Source organism: Somniosus microcephalus, unplaced genomic scaffold (assembly GCF_052327205.1).
Source record: "Somniosus microcephalus isolate GS21.2 unplaced genomic scaffold, FLI_Smic_1.0 unresolved_chr5, whole genome shotgun sequence".
Classification (NCBI taxonomy): Eukaryota; Metazoa; Chordata; class Chondrichthyes; order Squaliformes; family Somniosidae; genus Somniosus; species Somniosus microcephalus.
Window position 1 is genome coordinate 42881343 of NW_028225183.1, and position 19654 is coordinate 42900996.

Genomic DNA, 19654 nt, shown 5'->3' on the forward strand with positions numbered 1-19654 from the left:
GAGTGGTGAGCCTGTGGAATTCCCTGCCACAGAGGGCTGTGAAGGCTAATTCAATAAATATTTTCAAGAGAGAATTGGATATATTTCTGAAGGCTAAGGGGATTAAGGGTTACGGAGAAAAGGCGGGGACGGGGTACTGAACTGGTAAGATCAGCTATGATCTCAGACGAGGATCAGCCATGATCTCATTGAATGGCGGAGCAGGCTCGAAGGGCCGAATGGCCTACTCCTGTTCCTATCTCTATGTTACTATGTTAAATGTCCTACCCCGTATCCTGAGACAATGACCCGTCATTCTAGACCCCCCAGCCAGGGGAAACATCCTCTCTTCATTCAGTCTGTCGAGCCCGGTCAGAATTGTATAAGTTTCAATGAGACCCCCCCTCATTCTTCTAAACTCTAGTGAATACTGGCCTAGTCGACCCAATCTCTCCTCACACGACAGTCCTGCCATCCCAGGAATCACTCTGGTGAACCTTCGCTGCACTCCCTCCATGGCAAGTATATCCTTTATTCGGTAATATTGTTTGGTGATGCCTTGGATGTTGTCGCGAAGGACTTTACGGTGGCACTTGGCTCCGCCCTTTTCCCAGTCCATTTCCTTATTTTGCACTTACAGACCTGACAATTCTTATTCAGGCAAATAAAATGAATGATAAAGTCTCGCCGTCCTGGTGAATTCATGAAGCCAGCCCGGATCTGATTGAGAAAGGCAGAGTGTGAGAGAGGCTGGGAGGAGACAGAATCAGAGTGACAGACTGAGCAGAGACAGCGTTCTCTGAGCTTCAGCTCCGCCTTCAGCTTTCACGCTTCAGCTCCTCCCCCTTTCCCCACACAGTGGTTCAGCCGACAGGAAGGGCCCCTGCGAGCCCCCCTCCCCCAGCTCTGCCAGCGGGGGCCGTTTCCTCTGTGCTCAGCTGATGATCGTTGAACACATCGTGGAGCGGAGATATCACAGGCCCGAGTAAGCAGCACATCCCACTGGGACTGTGTCCACAGATGGGCATTGAGTCGGGGTAAGTTCAGCAGCAGCCGGGGACTGATGAAACAGGCTTAGTGGAGCAGGAACTAGTTCCGGAACATGTAGTGAGTGGGGGAAGGGAGAGGGCAATCTCCGGCTGTGTTTGTACTGAGTTAGGAAACATTGAATAAAATCACCTCGCTCTTTCAAATCATTGCTGCTTTCTTCACCCAAAGCAGGAGTGAATTTTCCTGATTCAGTTCCAGTCTCACCGTGTTTGTTGTTCTCGGACAGCGAACAGTGGAAACACAGCCTGAATGTCAGGATGTGGGCAGTTTCACAAAGAGCTTCCATTGCAGGCAGCAGGAGAGAAGTGTGAAAGGAGACATTTCAAAACATCGTTATTTTGTTCCGGTGCGTTGAATTCTCCAGAACCGTGTTGCTGGTGATCGAGAGTTACATTGTCGCTCCACCAGATACATCAGGACCCGGGCTCTGTGGCAGTCTGTTAAATACACAGGCCCTCAACTTACTTTCAATAGACTGAAAACAATTGTTTGTACAGACCAGGTGCCTGTGGTTGTATTCCAAGAAGCGTTCCTGAAATTTATATTTCGTCCCTTGGGAATGGGAGATATAAACCTGGACTGTGCCAATCGGATGGTCCCATTCATGGTCCAGTGCTGGGTTTGGGTTGTGTCTGGATGCTGATAACTTAATATACAACCGTCCTACACAACTGGTGTGGAGAATCTGAGTGCCGCTGTACTGCAGTGAGGACAGACAATGACACTGTTTGTATCGCGGTTGCCCCTCTACAGATATTTTTATTTATTATAAACATACATGTTAATTATAACTTTATTTTTATATTCTACCAGCACCTGTCCATATATTACAACAAATATTGTTCTCTTATTAATCTTGTATCAAAATACTTCAATGAGCCAGAATAAACGTAATCTTTCCTCCACCTGGAACACAAGGAACAGTGCAGGCAGCTCCTTCTCACACACAGTAAGTACATTATCACTCACAGAGCGCAGAGACACAGAACTGGCCTCAATCCTATTATCACAGGCAGCAGAAGCAGTCAGTCCCACAGTAATCCTAATTCCTAGAGTGTCATTATAAATCCCACAGTCACTTGCAGCAGTGGAATAGATGTTGTTTCAATGTCCAAACATATCGCACTGACAGGCAGATCCATTTTCTCTCCCTTACACACACGAACAGAGAGACACTGATATGGAGTCAATGCCCGCTGCTGGCTGTATAGAATCATAGAGAGTTACAGCACGGAAGGAGGCCATTTCGGCCCATCGTGTCTGCACCGGCCAACAGAGTAAAACATACACTCACATAACAGTGACCGGCAGATATGGCTAAAATCCACATTTCTGTACAAGAAACTGGCAGGTTCTTATTAAAATCCACAATCTCATACTGGAAACTGACAGTTAGAGAGTAACACTCACTCACAAATACCAGAAACTGGCAGATACTGAATAAAACACACATTCCCATATTGGAAACTGACAGTTAGAGAGTAACACTCACTCACAAATACCAGAAACTGGCAGATACTGAATAAAACATACATTCCCATTTTGGAAACTGACAGTTAGAGAGTAACACTCACTCACAAATACCAGAAACTAGCAGATACTGAATTATACACACATTCCCATATTGGAAACTGACAGTTAGAGAGTAACACTCACTCACAAATACCAGAAACTAGCAGATACTGAATTATACACACATTCCTGTACTAGAAAATGACAGATACAGTGTAAAACCCACACTCACATAACAAAGACAGGCAGGTGTAAACATATACAAGCTCTTCCATAGGAGAAACTGATAGATACAGAATTAAACCCACATTCACGTACTTGAAACTGACAGGTACAGAAAAAAAACCCAAACTCACAAATCAGAAACTGACAGATACAGAGTCAAACCCGCACTCCCATCCCAGAGAGTGGCAACTGTCGAGTAAAATCAACTCTCACATAAAAGACACTGACAGATACAGTGTCAAACAAACACTCACATAGCAGAAACTGAGAGGTACTGATTAAAACCCACACTCACAGAACATAAATTGACAGATGCAGTGCAAAACCAAGGCTAAAACACCAGAAACTGATAGGTAAAGTATAAAGTCCCCCTCAAATACGAGGAAATGAATGTTGTACTACTCACATCCCAGAGCATGAACGGTACAGAGGAAAACCACACTCACATACAAGAGACTGACAGGCACAGAGTGAAATCCATACTCACATACCAGAAACTCACAGGTATAGGGTAAAATCCACACTCACATAACAGAAACTGACAAGTACAGAGTGAAATCCACACTCACATACCAGAAACTCACAGGTATAGGGTAAAATCCACACTCACATACCAGAGACTGACAGGTACAGAGTGAAATCCATACTCACATACCAGAAACTCACAGGTATAGGGTAAGATCCACACTCCCATAACAGAAACTGACAGGTACAGAGTGAAATCCACACTCACATACCAGAAACTCACAGGTATAGGGTAAAATCCACACTCCCATACCAGAGACTGACAGGTACAGAGTGAAATCCACACTCACATACCAGAAACTCACAGGTATAGGGTAAAATCCACACTCACATACCAGAGACTGACAGGTACAGAGTGAAATCCACACTCACATACCAGAAACTCACAGGTATAGGGTAAAATCCACACTCCCATACCAGAGACTGACAGGTACAGAGTGAAATCCATACTCGCATACCAGAAACTCACAGGTATAGGGAAAAATCCACACTCCCATACCAGAGACTGACAGGTACAGAGTGAAATCCACACTCACAAACAGAAACTCACAGGTATAGGGTAAAATCCACACTCACATACCAGAAACTCACAGGTATAGGATAAAATCCACAATCACATAACAGAAACTGACAGGTACAGAGTGAAATCCATACTCACACACCAGAAACTCACAGGTATAGGGTAAAATCCACACTCCCATAACAGAAACTGACAGGTACAGAGTGAAATCCATACTCACATACCAGAAACTCACAGGTATAGGGTAAAATCCACACTCACATACCAGAGACTGACAGGTACAGAGTGAAATCCATACTCACATACCAGAAACTCACAGGCATAGGGTAAAATCCACACTCACATAACAGAAACTGACAGGTACAGAGTGAAATCCATACTCACATACCAGAAACTCACAGGTATAGGGTAAAATCCACACTCACATAACAGAAACTGACAGGTACAGAGTGAAATCCATACTCACATACCAGAAACTCACAGGTATAGGGTAAAATCCACACTCACATACCAGAGACTGACAGGTACAGAGTGAAATCCATACTCACATACCAGAAACTCACAGGTATAGGGTAAAATCCACACTCCCATACCAGAGACTGACAGGTACAGAGTGAAATCCATACTCACATACCAGAAACTCACAGGTATAGGGTAAAATCCACACTCACATAACAGAAACTGACAGGTACAGAGTGAAATCCATACTCACATACCAGAAACTCACAGGTATAGGGTAAAATCCACACTCCCATAACAGAAACTGACAGGTACAGAGTGAAATCCATACTCACATACCAGAAACTCACAGGTATAGGGTAAAATCCACACTCGCATACCAGAGACTGACAGGTACAGAGTGAAATCCATACTCACATACCAGAAACTCACAGGTATAGGGTAAAATCCACACTCACATAACAGAGACTGACAGGTACAGAGTGAAATCCATACTCACATACCAGAAACTCACAGGTATAGGGTAAAATCCACACTCACATACCAGAAACTGACAGGTACAGAGTGAAATCCACACTCACATACCAGAGACTGACAGGTACAGAGTGAAATCCATACTCACATACCAGAAACTCACAGGTATAGGGTAAAATCCACACTCACATACCAGAGACTGACAGGTACAGAGTGAAATCCATACTCACATACCAGAAACTCACAGGTATAGGGTAAAATCCACACTCACATACCAGAAACTGACAGGTACAGAGTGAAATCCACACTCACATACCAGAAACTCACAGGTATAGGGTAAAATCCACACTCACATAACAGAAACTCACAGGTACAGAGTGAAATCCATACTCACATACCAGAAACTCACAGGTATAGGGTAAAATCCACACTCCCATAACAGAAACTGACAGGTACAGAGTGAAATCCACACTCACATACCAGAAACTCACAGGTATAGGGTAAAATCCACACTCCCATACCAGAGACTGACAGGTACAGAGTGAAATCCACACTCACATACCAGAAACTCACAGGTATAGGGTAAAATCCACACTCACATACCAGAGACTGACAGGTACAGAGTGAAATCCACACTCACATACCAGAAACTCACAGGTATAGGGTAAAATCCACACTCCCATAACAGAAACTGACAGGTACAGAGTGAAATCCACACTCACATACCAGAAACTCACAGGTATAGGGTAAAATCCACACTCACATAACAGAGACTGACAGGTACAGAGTGAAATCCATACTCACATTCCAGAAACTCACAGGTATAGGGTAAAATCCACACTCACATAACAGAGACTGACAGGTACAGAGTGAAATCCACACTCACATACCAGAAACTCACAGGTATAGGGTAAAATCCACACTCCCATACCAGAAACTCACAGGTATAGGGTAAAATCCACACTCACATACCAGAGACTGACAGGTACAGAGTGAAATCCATACTCACATACCAGAAACTCACAGGTACAGAGTGAAATCCACACTCACATACCAGAGACTGACAGGTACAGAGTGAAATCCATACTCACATACCAGAAACTCACAGGTATAGGGTAAAATCCACACTCACATACCAGAAACTGACAGGTACAGAGTGAAATCCATACTCACATACCAGAAACTCACAGGTATAGGGTAAAATCCACACTCACATACCAGAAACTCACAGGTATAGGGTAAAATCCACACTCACATACCAGAAACTGACAGGTACAGAGTGAAATCCATACTCACATACCAGAAACTCACAGGTATAGGGTAAAATCCACACTCACATACCAGAGACTGACAGGTACAGAGTGAAATCCACACACACATACCAGAAACTCACAGGTATAGGGTAAAATCCACACTCACATACCAGAAACTGACAGGTACAGAGTGAAATCCATACTCACATACCAGAAACTCACAGGTATAGGGTAAAATCCATACTCACATACCAGAAACTCACAGGTATAGGGTAAAATCCACACTCACATAACAGAGACTGACAGGTACAGAGTGAAATCCACACTCACATACCAGAAACTCACAGGTATAGGGTAAAATCCACACTCACGTACCAGAAACTGACAGGTACAGAGTGAAATCCATACTCACATACCAGAAACTCACAGGTATAGGGTAAAATCCACACTCACATACCAGAAACTCACAGGTATAGGGTAAAATCCACACTCACATACCAGAAACTGACAGGTACAGAGTGAAATCCATACTCACATACCAGAAACTCACAGGTATAGGGTAAAATCCACACTCACATACCAGAGACTGACAGGTACAGAGTGAAATCCACACTCACATACCAGAAACTCACAGGTATAGGGTAAAATCCACACTCACATACCAGAAACTGACAGGTACAGAGTGAAATCCATACTCACATACCAGAAACTCACAGGTATAGGGTAAAATCCATACTCACATACCAGAAACTCACAGGTATAGGGTAAAATCCACACTCACATAACAGAGACTGACAGGTACAGAGTGAAATCCACACTCACATACCAGAAACTCACAGGTATAGGGTAAAATCCACACTCACATAACAGAGACTGACAGGTACAGAGTGAAATCCATACTCACATACCAGAAACTCACAGGTATAGGGTAAAATCCACACTCACATACCAGAAACTGACAGGTACAGAGTGAAATCCATACTCACATACCAGAAACTCACAGGTATAGGGTAAAATCCACACTCACATAACAGAGACTGACAGGTACAGAGTGAAATCCACACTCACATACCAGAAACTCACAGGTTGTGCTGTCTCTCCCTCTAACTTAACCTTACTGTATGTACATAACCTACTTAAATATGTATAACTTACCTGTTAGGGCCGTTGCCCCTTTAACTCACCGTTTAGGGCCATTGCCCCTTTAAGACGCGCCTTAGCGTGCTGACGTCACGTCACGTACGACGTGACGTACGTGCGTGAGGCGGCTGCCGGCCCGACTCGGCTCTCCAGAAAGGCTGCCGGCACAGCCCGGCCCAGCGTCTTCGGCCGCATCGATCAGCCGCCGGGAGCGCCGCTATCCTCCGCTCCCGCGGCAAGCACCGGCCCAGCCTGGCCTCCAGCTCCTGCTCCCGACCTAGGCCCCAACGGCCAGCGACGCAACTACCGGCAAACGCGACGACGTCACGACCCCGAGCGTGATGAGGTCACCACGCTCCCCACGGCACTGCGAGTTCATTCCTCGTGGAGCTGCCGCCGGAACAAGACCTGCGCCACGGTGCTCCTCGGTTGTATTGTCCCCATGCTTCAGTCTTGGAAATTGTTTGTCTGTGAGTACTTAGAATGCTATAGACGATTAGCGTACACTGCATGTTGTAGAAAATGTTTAGTTGTAACTTTCTCTGTCTAGCTGGTTAACTAGCAGCCGTATTTGATACACTATGTACAGGGCTAATTTAAAGAGAATGCCTTCCAGCTTGCTAAATGTAATTCGTTGCCAGATGTACCGTGTTGCCCAGGCGTACCTAAATTTGTGTATACATATCAATTATGCGTCTGTATACTAATGTGTCCTTCCATTTCTGTGTTGTATTTCAGTTTTACAATTAGAATCGTTCAGTAAAGCGTTACAAGAAAAGTCAAGCCTTGTGATTTTATTGGAAGATATCGAGTTGTTCGCTATCTGTCTAGCTCTGCATAGAAGCGCGTTGCGAGGGCAGAACACAGGTATAGGGTAAAATCCACACTCACATACCAGAAACTGAAAGAATTTAATACAGAGAAGTGGGAGGTGAGACATTTTGGGAGCAGGAATAGAGAGAGGCAATATACACTTAATGAGACAGTTTTAAAGAGTGTGCAGGGTCAGAGGGACCTGGGAGTTAATGTGCATTGGTCCCTCTGAAGGTGGGGGGACATTTTGAGAGAGTGGTTAGCAATGCATATGGGATCTTGGGCTTCATTTATAGAGGTATTGAGTACAATAGTAGAGAAGTTATGCTGAACCTTTATAAAACACTGGTTAGTCCACAACTGGAGGACTGCATCCAGTTCTGGTCACCGCACTTTAGGAAGATTGTGAAGGCCCTTGAGAGGGTGCAGAGGAGATTTACCAGAATGGTTCTGGGGATCGCGGATCTTAGCTACAAGGACAGGTTGGAGAAGCTGGATTTGTTTTCATTAGAGCAAAGGTGGATGTGGTGTGATTTGATAGAGGTCTTCAAGATTATGATGAGTTATGACAGGCTAGACGGGGAAAGGCTGTTCCCACTAGTTGATGATACAAGGACTAGGGGAGACAGATTTAAGATTTAAGGTTTTGGAGAAGAGATACAGGGGGGATGTGACCAAAAACGTTTTTACACAGTGATTGGTGATAACCTGGAACTCGCAGCCGACAGAAGTGGTGAAAGCGGAGACACGCAATGTTTTCAAGGGGAGACTGGATAGGCGTTTCTTAATTGGACAATTTACAAATCCTGCGGGAATAATCCACTTGGGGATCTCACAAGGAGCAGGGCGTTTCTCACACAGCGAAATATATTAATTCTACACGAAAGAGACGCAAACACTGCGCTTGCACTCTAAACAGAAGTCTGCTCCTCCCCCTCTCCCCGCACAGTGTTTAAAGCGACAGGAAGCCTCATGCGGGCTCCCCTCCCCCAGCTCTGCCAGCGGGGGCCGTTTCCTCTGTGCTCGGCTGATGATCGTTGAACACATCAGGGAATAAGGGAGCGAACAACAGCACATCACATTGGGTCTGTGTCCGCAGAATGGTTTTGGTTCAGGATAAATTCAGCAGCAGTCGGGAGACTGATTGAAAGAGGCAGAGTGGAACAGGAAGTAGTTCCGGAACATGGAGTGAGTGGGGGAAGGGAGAGGCCATTCTCGAGTTCTGAGACATTCTGTTAACTACTCAGGCCCTCAACTCGTTTTCGATAGATTAAAATCAATTTTTGTACAGCCCAGGTACCTTTGGTTATATTCCAGTAAGCCATCCTTGAAATGTACAGGTAGTTCCATGGGAATGGGAGATAAAAACCTGGACTGTGCCAATAGGGTGGTCCCATTCATGGTCCGGTGCTGGCTTTGGGTTGTGTCTGGATGCTGATAACTTACTATAGAACCGTCCTACACACCTGGTGTACAGAATCTGAGTGCCGCTGTACTGCAGTGAGGTCAGACAATGACACTGTTAGTATCACGGTTTCTTCTCTCCAGGTACTTTACTTTATTATAAATAGACACATTAATTATAACATCACTTTTATATTCTACCCGCAGCTGTCCATAACTTATAACTAATATTGTTCTCATATTATTATTCTCGTGGCAAGATACTTCAGTGAGGCAGAATAAATGAGATAATTGCTCCAACCTGAACAAAAGGAGAATTGCAGGCAGCTCCTTCTCACACACAGTAAGTACATTATCACTCACAGAACGACAGATTGAGAATGAAACATAATCACTTCCAGTAACAGATTGATGACTGACAGATGCAGAGGAAAACCCACACTCCCACAACAGAGGTAGAAGGTCACAGAGTGAAATCCACACTCCCAGACTACACAGAGACAGATAAACAGAAACTTACACTCACATACCAGATACAGACAGGTAGAGAGTGAAATCCAGTCATTCACCAGAAACTGAAAGGTACAGATACAACCCACACTTGCATCCCAGTTAATGACAGATCCAGAGTGAAATCCACACTCACACACTTGAATAAAACACAAATTCTGACAGAATCTGACAGTTACAGAGGAAAATCCGCATGCACATTCCAGAGACTATATTAACAGAAATAAATCTTCTCTCACATCCCAGAGATTGAAAGCTGTAGAGTCAAACACAACCTCACACAGCAGTGACTGACAGACACAGAGTAAAATCCACATTCTTGTAATAGAGATTGACAGATACATAAAAAACCCACACACACATACCAGAAACTGACAGATAGAGAATAAAACCACACTCACATCCCAGAGTCTGACAGATAGAGAGTAAAACTCTCACGCACATCCAAGAGATGAGCAGAAATGGGATAACACTCACACTGATATCCCAGAGAGTGACAGATAATGACTAAAATCTACACTCCCTTACCAGGAATTGGCTGGTGCTGTACTGAATAAAACCTTTACTCATATAACACAAACTGAGAGCTACAGCACAAAACCCGCACAAACATACAATAATCAGACAGGTACAGAACTAAATCCACACAGAAACTGACAGGTACAGGACAGAACACAATTCACATAGCAGAAATTGACAGGTACAGGACAAAACCCCACTCAGATACCAGAAACTGACAGGTACAGGACAAAACCCAACTCACATACCAGAAACTGACAGGCACAGGATAAAACCCAACTCACATACCAGAAACTGACAGGTACAGCGTAAAATCACACTCACATACCAGAAACTGACAGGTACAGGTCATAACCCAAATCACATACCAGAAGCTGACAGGCACAGTATAAAACACACTCACTTACCAGAAATTGAGAGGTACAGGATATAACCACACTCACAAACCAGAAACTGACAGGTACTTGATATAACCACACTCACAAACCAGAAACTGACAGGTACTTGATATAACCACACTCACAAACCAGAATCTGACAGGTACATAAGAACATAAAAAGTAGGAGCAGGAGTAGGCCATACGGCCACTCGGGCCTGCTCCGCCATTCAATAGGATCATGACTGATCCGAATCTAGACTCACGTCCACTTCCCTGCCCTCTCCCCGTAACACCTAATTCCCTTATGTGCTAGGAAACTGTCTATCTCCATTTTAAAATTATTCAATGTTGCAGCTTCCACAGCTCTCTGGGGTAGCAAATTCGATAGATTTACTACCTTCGGAGTGAAGAAGTTTCTCCTCATCTCAGTTTTGAATGCGCAGCCCCTTATTCTTAGATTATGCCCCCTAGTTCTAGTCTCACCCGTCAGTGGAAACATCCTCCCCGCATCCACCCGATCAAGGCCCCTGACAATCTTATATGTTTCGATAAGATCGCCTCTCATTCTTCTGAACTCCAATGAGTAGAGTCCCAACCTACTAAACCTTTCCTCATACGTCAACCCCCTCATCTCCGGAATCAACCGAGTGAACCTTCTCTGAACCGCCTCGAGAGCAAGTATAACTTTTCTTAAATATGGAAACCAAAACTGCACGCAGTATTCCAGGTGTGGCCTCACCAATGCCCTGTATAACTGCAGCAAGACTTCCCTGTTTTTATACGCCATCCCCCTTGCATTAAAAGCCAAGATTCCATTGGCCTTCCTGATCACCTGCTGCACCTGCATACTAATTATTGTGTTTCATGCACCAGAACCCCCAGATCACTTTGCAGTTTCTCTCCATTTAGATAATAACTTGCTCTTTGATTTTTCTGCCAAAGTGCATAACCTCACAGTTTCCAACAGGTACAGGACAATACCACACTCACGTACCAGAAACTGACAGGTACAGGAAATAACCACACTCACAGACCAGAAACTGACAAGTACAGGGCAAAATACCACTCACATACCAGAAACTGACAGGAACTGGACAAAACCCCACTCACATACCAGAATCTGACAGGTACAGGAAATAACCACACTCACATGCCAGAAACTGACAAGTACAGGGCAAAATACCACTCACATACCAGAAACTGACAGGAACTGGACAAAACCCCACTCACATACTAGAAACTGACATGTACGGGACAAAACCCCATTCACATACCAGAAACTGGCAAGAACAGGGCCAAATCCCACTCACATACCAGAAACTGACATGTACGGGACAAAACCCCACTCACATACCAGAAACTGACATGTACGGGACAAAACCCCATTCACATACCAGAAACTGACAAGAACAGGGCAAAATCCCACTAAAATACCAGAATCTTACAAGTACAGGGCAAAATCCCACTAACATACCAGAAACTGACAGGTGCAGAACAAAACCCCACTCACATACCAGAAATAGACAGGTATAGGACAACGCCACACTCACATACCAGAAACTGACAGGTGCAGAAGAAAACCCCACTCACATACCAGAAACTGACAGGTATAGGACAACGCCACACTCACATACCAGAAACTGACAGGTACAGGACAAAATCCCACTCACATACCAGAAATAGACAGGTACAGAACAAAATTTCACTAACTTACCTGAAGCTGGCAGGTAGAGGGAAAAAACACTGACATACCAGTAACTGACAGGTACAGCACAACATCCCACTCACATACCAGAAACTGACAATACAGATTCAAATCGACACTGACATACAAGAAACTGAAAGGTACTGATTAAAACTGATTCTCACATAAAATAAATTGACAAGTACGGTGCAAAACCTCGAGTAACTCACCAGAAACTGAAAGGTACAGAAAAAAATCCCCCTCAAATACGAGGAAATGAAAGTTGCAGTGTACACACTCACATCCCAGAGCATGAACGATACAGAGGAAAACCACACTTACATACCAGAGACTGACAGGTACAGAGTGAAATCCATACTCACATACCAGAAACTCACAGGTATAGGGTAAAATCCACAATCACGTACCAGAGATTAAGAAATAGACAGTAAAAACCAGACTCGCATACCACAGATTGAGAGATACAGAGTAAAACTCATACTTACCTAAAAGAAACTGAGAGATACAGAATGAAACATACACTCACATATCATAAACTTACAGATACAGGGAAATAGCCACTCTCACATACCAGAAACCGGCATGGACTGATTAAAACCCACATTTCATAACCAAAACTGACAGATACAGAATAAAATCCCACTCACATAGCAGAGTCTGAATGATACAAATGAAAACACCACTCACTTAGCAGATACTGAAAGATACAGAATAAAGCCACACACACAACAAAGACTGACAGATACAAAATAAGATCCACACTCACATGCCAGAATCTGAAAGAATTTAATACAGAGACGTGTGAGGTGATGCATTTTGGCAGCAGGAACAGGGAGAGGCAATATACACTTCACGGCACAGTTTTAAAGAGTGTGCAGGGACAGAGGGACCTGGGAACGTGCATAGATCCCTCTGAAGGTGGGGGGGGGGGACATTTTGAGAGAGTGGTTAGCAAAGCATATGGGATCTTGGGCTTCATAAATAGAGGTATTCGTACAAAAGTACAGAAGTTATGCTAAACCTTTATAAAGCGCTAGTTAGGCCACAACTGGAGTATTGCGTCCAGTTCTGGTCACCACACTTTAGAAAGGATGTGATTCACTTGCGAGGCTGCAGAGGAGATTTACCAGAATGGTCCCCGGGATGGGGGATCTTAGCTACAAGGACAGGTTGGAGAAGCTGGATTTGTTTTCTTTAGAGCAAAGGAGGTTGCGGGATGAATTGATAGAGATGTACAAGATTATGATGGATTTGGACAGGCTAGACGGGATAAGGCTGGTCCCACTTGTTGATGGTACAAGGACTAGGGGACATATATTTAAGGTTTTGGGCAAGAGATACAGAGGGGATGTGACCAAAAACTTTTTTACGCAGCGATTGGTGAGGACCTGTTACTCGCTGCCGACGGAAGTAGTGAAAGCGGAGGCACTCAGTATATTCAAGGGGAGACTGGATAGGTGCTTGAGGGAAATAAACTTGCAGGGCTACGGGGATAGAGCGGGGGAATGGGACTGACTGATTGCTCTTCAGATAGCCGGCACGGACTCGATGGGCCGAATGACCTCCTTCTGTGCCGTTTTGACTCCATTAATTTATGACAGCTAAAAACCGCATTCACACACCAGAGACTTCTATACAAAATAAACCCACACTAACATACTAGAGACTGAGAGCTACAGCATTTTACCCATTGTTCCATGCCAGAAATAGACAGGTACAGAATAAAACCCACATTCACATACCAGAAACTGAGATACAGGAAAAACCCGCGCTCACATTAATGTTCTGTGATTACGATGGCCCGAATGAATTATTCGACTGAATTAATGCTGTTTCAGAGCGTTGTGAAATGTATTTGCAATGGCCTCCGGCATTGTCCCCTCCGACACCCCGTGCTTGGCCAGCTCCCCGGGCAGCACCAGACTCACGGCGGTCTGGATGTGTGGACACAATCCGCACACTCCAAACTATTAGTGGTTGGTGCCATCTCCTGGCTGCCAGCCTGTACTGCAACACGATAACCATTCATCAGCAACTATTTTAAATTGGAGAGAAATAACCTGAAAATCATGTTTACGTTCAGATTAAGATGATTGCAAGTGCTATTCGTCCTGACTAAAGCTCCAAAGACCTTTGGCGAGTGATCTGTAAATACAGAGGCTTTCAATTTAAAATTAGAGCGATGGTGGTACAGTGATGAGCCCAGCTGCCCTTCCTAGCGAGCTGACTCGGGTTCGAATTCTCGGTATCATGGGGTGAGGGCTCAGTCCAAGTGGAATGAACCTCACTCTCACACACAGTACCAGAGACTGACAGATACAGATTTAATTTAACTCTCATACACTGGATCAGAGACTAATATATACCGAATGAATCCCACACTTTCATACAACACCAGAGACAGAGAGATACTGAATTAATCTAACTCTCACATATAGAATCATAGACTGACAAAGAGAGAATGAATCTCACACTCATATACAGAACCAGAAAATGATCGAGACAAAGTGAATTCCAATCTGATACAGAGTATTAAAGACTTCTGATACAGAATGAATCTCACTCTCAAACATAATACCAGAAACTGACAGACACAGAATGTACCTCACTGTCACATAGAGCATCAGACACTGACTATTACAGAATCAATCCGCACTGAAACAGATTGTCAGAGACTGACAGGTGCAGGATAAATCTCACACTCACATACTGTATCAGAGACAGACACACAGAATAAATCTCACACTCACATACTGTATCAGAGACAGACACACAGAATAAATCTCACACTCACATACTGTATCAGAGACAGACACACAGAATAAATCTCACACTCACATACTGTATCAGAGACAGACACACAGAATAAATCTCACACTCACATACTGTATCAGAGACAGACACACAGAATAAATCTCACACTCACATACTGTATCAGAGACAGACACACAGAATAAATCTCACACTCACATACTGTATCAGAGACAGACACACAGAATAAATCTCACACTCACATACTGTATCAGAGACAGACACACAGAATAAATCTCACACTCACATACTGTATCAGAGACAGACACACAGAATAAATCTCACACTCACATACTGTATCAGAGACAGACACACAGAATAAATCTCACACTCACATACTGTATCAGAGACACTATTCACACCTTTGATTGCTGTGATTATCTTTCTGCCGAGGTGTAATAAAGGGCAGTTAGAAAGATTACCTGTAATCATCTGGCAGTATTCTCTGACTATATATGCTGTGTCTATGTGCATTTCTCCTCTTCACCTGACGAAGGAGCAGCGCTCTGAAAGCTTGTGATTTCAAATGAAGCTGTTGGTCTATAACCTGGTGTTGTGTGACTCCTTACATTTGTATCAGAGACAGACACACAGAATAAATCTCACACTTACATACAGTACCAGACAGTGACAGACAGAATTAAACTGATATTCACATACAGCATCAGAGATACATAGATACATAGATACATAGAAGATAGGAGCAGGAGTAGGCCATTCGGCCCTTCGTGCCTGCTCCGCCATTCGATGAGATCATGGCTGATCCTTTAATTCAGTATCCCGTCCCCGCCTTCTCTCCGTAACCCTTAACCCCTTTTGCCCGTAGAAATATATCTAATTCCCTCTTAAATATATTTAATGAGCTGGCGTACACTGCCCTCTGTGGCAATGAGTTCCACAGGTTCACCACTCTCTGAGTGAAGAAATTCCCCCTCATCTCTGTCCTAAATGGTTTAGCCCTTATCCTTAAATTATGTCCTCTAGTTCTGTTCTCACCCGCCAAGGGACAGATACTCAGCATGAATCTCACACTCTCATACATAGAAACTTAGATTTTGGAGCAGGAGTAGGCCATTTGGCCCCTCGAGCCCGCTCCGCCATTTAATGAGATCATGGCTAATCATCCAAATTCAGTACCCTGTCTCTGCTTTCTCCCCATATCCCTTGATCCCTTTAGCCTCAATAAATATATCCAACTCCTCCTTGAATATATTTAATGAATTGGCCTCAACTGCCCTGTGTGGCAGAGAATTCCACAGGTTCACCAGCTCAATCCCTCCTCAGCTCAGTCCTAAATGGCTTACCCCTTATCCTTAGACTGTGACCCCTGATTCTGAACTCCCCTGCCATCGGGAACATCCTTCCTGCATCTAGTCTGTCTAGTCCTGTTAGAATTTTATAAGTTTCAATGAGATCCCCTCTTATTCTTCAAAACTCTAGCGAATATAAGCCTAATCGACCCAATCTCTCCTCATACATTACCAGATAATGACAGAGACAGAATTAATCTAAATCTAGCATACAGTACAGAATAAATCCCAAACTCACATGCCATACCAGGAAATGACAGATATAGAATAAATCTCAAACTCACATACAGTATCACAGATTGGCAGAGAAAGAGAATGAATCTCACACTGACACAGATTATCAGACGGTGACAGACCCAGAATTAATACACACTCGTACACAGTACCAGCAAATGATAGAGACAAAGTGAACCCCACATTAAAGACTGATTGGTGCAAAATAACCTCACTCTCACATACAGTACCAGAGATTGACAGATATATAATACTCTAGCACACAGATACAGAACAGAGGCTGACAGACAGTGCATCAGAGGGCCTGGCAGATACAGAATGAGGCCACAATTACATGCAGTACAATTGATTTACATGTAGATTAAGTCCCACACTCACATACAGTACCAGATACTAGCAGAAATGGAATGAATCTCAAACTAACATCAAGTGGCAGAGACTGATAGATGCAGTACGATTCCCACTTTCATAATCTGAGTGAGTAGCAGATTCATGCAGAATTCTTCGCTGAAAGACAGTACAAGAGACAGACTGATTCCGAACTAATTGGACACTAACATCCAGTACCAGAGACTGACAGATCCAGAATAACTCACACACTCACAATCAGTACCAGAGACTGACAGATCCAGAATGACTCACACACTCACAATCAGTACCAGAGACTGACAGATCCAGAATGAGTCCCACACTCACAATCAGTACCAGAGATTGACAGATACAGAATGAGTCCCACACTCACAATCAGTACCAGAGACTGACAGATCCAGAATGACTCACACACTCACAAGCAATACCAGAGACTGCCAGATACAGAATGAGTCCCACACTCACAAGCAGTACCAGAGACTGACAGATACAGAATGAGTCCCACACTCACAATCAGTACCAGAGACTGACAGATACAGAATGACTCACACACTCACAATCAGTACCAGAGACTGACAGATACAGAATGACTCCCACACTCACAATCAGTACCAGAGACTGACAGATACAGAATGACTCACACACTGACAATCAGTACCAGTGACAGACAGATGTAGAATGAATCTCAGACTGGCACACCGTCCGAGTGACAGGCAGATGTAGAATGAATCTCAGACTCACACTCTACCAGAAAATGACAGATTCAGAATCAATAACAACACTGACACATGGTACAAGATATAATCCCACCCTGACACTTAGTCTTAGTCATAGAGTCATAGAGTTATACAGCACAGAAAGAGGCCCTTCGGCCCATCATGTCCACGCCAGCCATCAAGCACTGTCTATTCTATCGCCGCTCCTTCATCGTCACTGGCTCAAAATCCTGGAACTCCCTCCCGAACAGCACTGTGGGAGTACCTTCATCACACGGACTGCAGCGGTTCAAGAACCTGTCTCACCAAAAACTTCTCAAAGGGCAATTAGGGATGGGCAATAAATGCTGTCCTTGCCAGCGATGCCCACATCCCATGAACGAAAAAAAAAGTGACGGACAGGAAACTAAAGGATTCCACACTCACATACCGTAACAGAGACTGAGATTGAGAATGATTCCTACACTTACATAAATCAATTCTATTTCAATTTCAATTTTATTTGTCACATAACCAAATACAACAAGTGAAATCCAGTCAGTGAAATGTTTTTTTCTTAACGAGCCGAGCGCACCAATCAACAAAGGACACTTAGCTGCCTGGGACGCACGGAGCCCGCAAGGACGGCAGAGACTGAGTGATACAGAACTATCCCCACACACACAGTATTAGAGATTGGCAGATGCAGAACTAAAGTGGCGGAGACCACACCGCAATGCGTGAATATAGTGCACAAATTGGAGGAAGTCTATCTAACTGGCTGTCCCGTCCGGAAGGAGTGTTTGCGGCCCTGGAAGATGGTCTGGGAAATGGTGAATGGGCAGATGTCACACACGCACTTGCAGGGGGCGTACTGGTGGCAAACACTCAGTCTGATTGGATACCTAAAGAAGCCAATCAGAGATATGCAGAAGAATGGAAATTGACATCATTCCTAACCAGCCAATCACAATCATTGCCTTCACCCATCCCTCATTAGCATAGGACTGTGGGGTTGCCTATATATTCCGAGCGCGGAGCGGGTTTGAGTCATTTTGTTGCTGAAATCTAGCTTAAGAATGGTGGACGAAAAGAAGACAGCTGCTAAGAAGGGCGCTAAGAAAACCATCACTAAACCGGCAGCGAAGGGCGGCAAGAAGCGCAGAAGGTCGAGGAAGGAGAGTTACTCCATCTACATCTACAAAGTGATGAAGCAGGTTCACCCTGACACCGGCATCTCCTCCAAGGCCATGAGCATCATGAACTCGTTTGTGAACGATGTTTTCGAGCGCATCGCGGGTGAGGCTTCCCGCCTGACCCATTACAACAAGCGGCACACCATCAGCTCCCGGGAGATCCAGACCGCCGTGCGCCTGCTGCTGCCCGGGGAGCTGGCCAAGCACGCCGTGTCGGAAGGGACAAAGGCGGTGACCAAATACACCAGCTCCAAGTAAAACTCCACGCTGTCCTGAAAGAAGAAACTCCAAACACAACGGCTCTTTTAAGAGCCACCCACTATCTCTCTGAAAGAGCTACACAACGCATCGCCTTGTAGATTCAATTTACTGTAATTATTAAAAACGTTTGAAGTTCCAGCTGTAGATGTAGTTTTAATTCTCATAAGCAGTTTCATTGACCGGATCGCCCTTAGCGTCGATGTTGTATATCCCGCCCACTAAAACACAAACACGGTCCTTGGTCGCACTTTGCCTTTGCTCTCAGACCCGTTTATTTGCAGCGCCAGCCGACTAATTAAAAGTTTATTTTA

At 44.3% G+C, this 19654-nt stretch overlaps 1 protein-coding gene across 1 annotated transcript; it reads left to right on the forward strand.

The window, feature by feature from the left end:
• Window positions 1–18960: 18960 nt before the first annotated feature.
• On the forward strand, window positions 18961–19358 carry LOC147088010 (histone H2B-like). The gene has a single exon (XM_085977877.1). It carries the CDS (start codon window positions 18966–18968, stop codon window positions 19338–19340), a length of 375 nt encoding a protein of 124 aa, XP_085834003.1. The 5' UTR covers window positions 18961–18965; the 3' UTR covers window positions 19341–19358.
• Window positions 19359–19654: the final 296 nt, after the last annotated feature.

Bases quoted from the DNA above. Each gene is read 5' to 3' on its own strand.
- LOC147088010 (XM_085977877.1), top strand. From the start codon at position 18,966: ATGGTGGACGAAAAGAAGACAGCTGCTAAGAAGGGCGCTAAGAAAACC.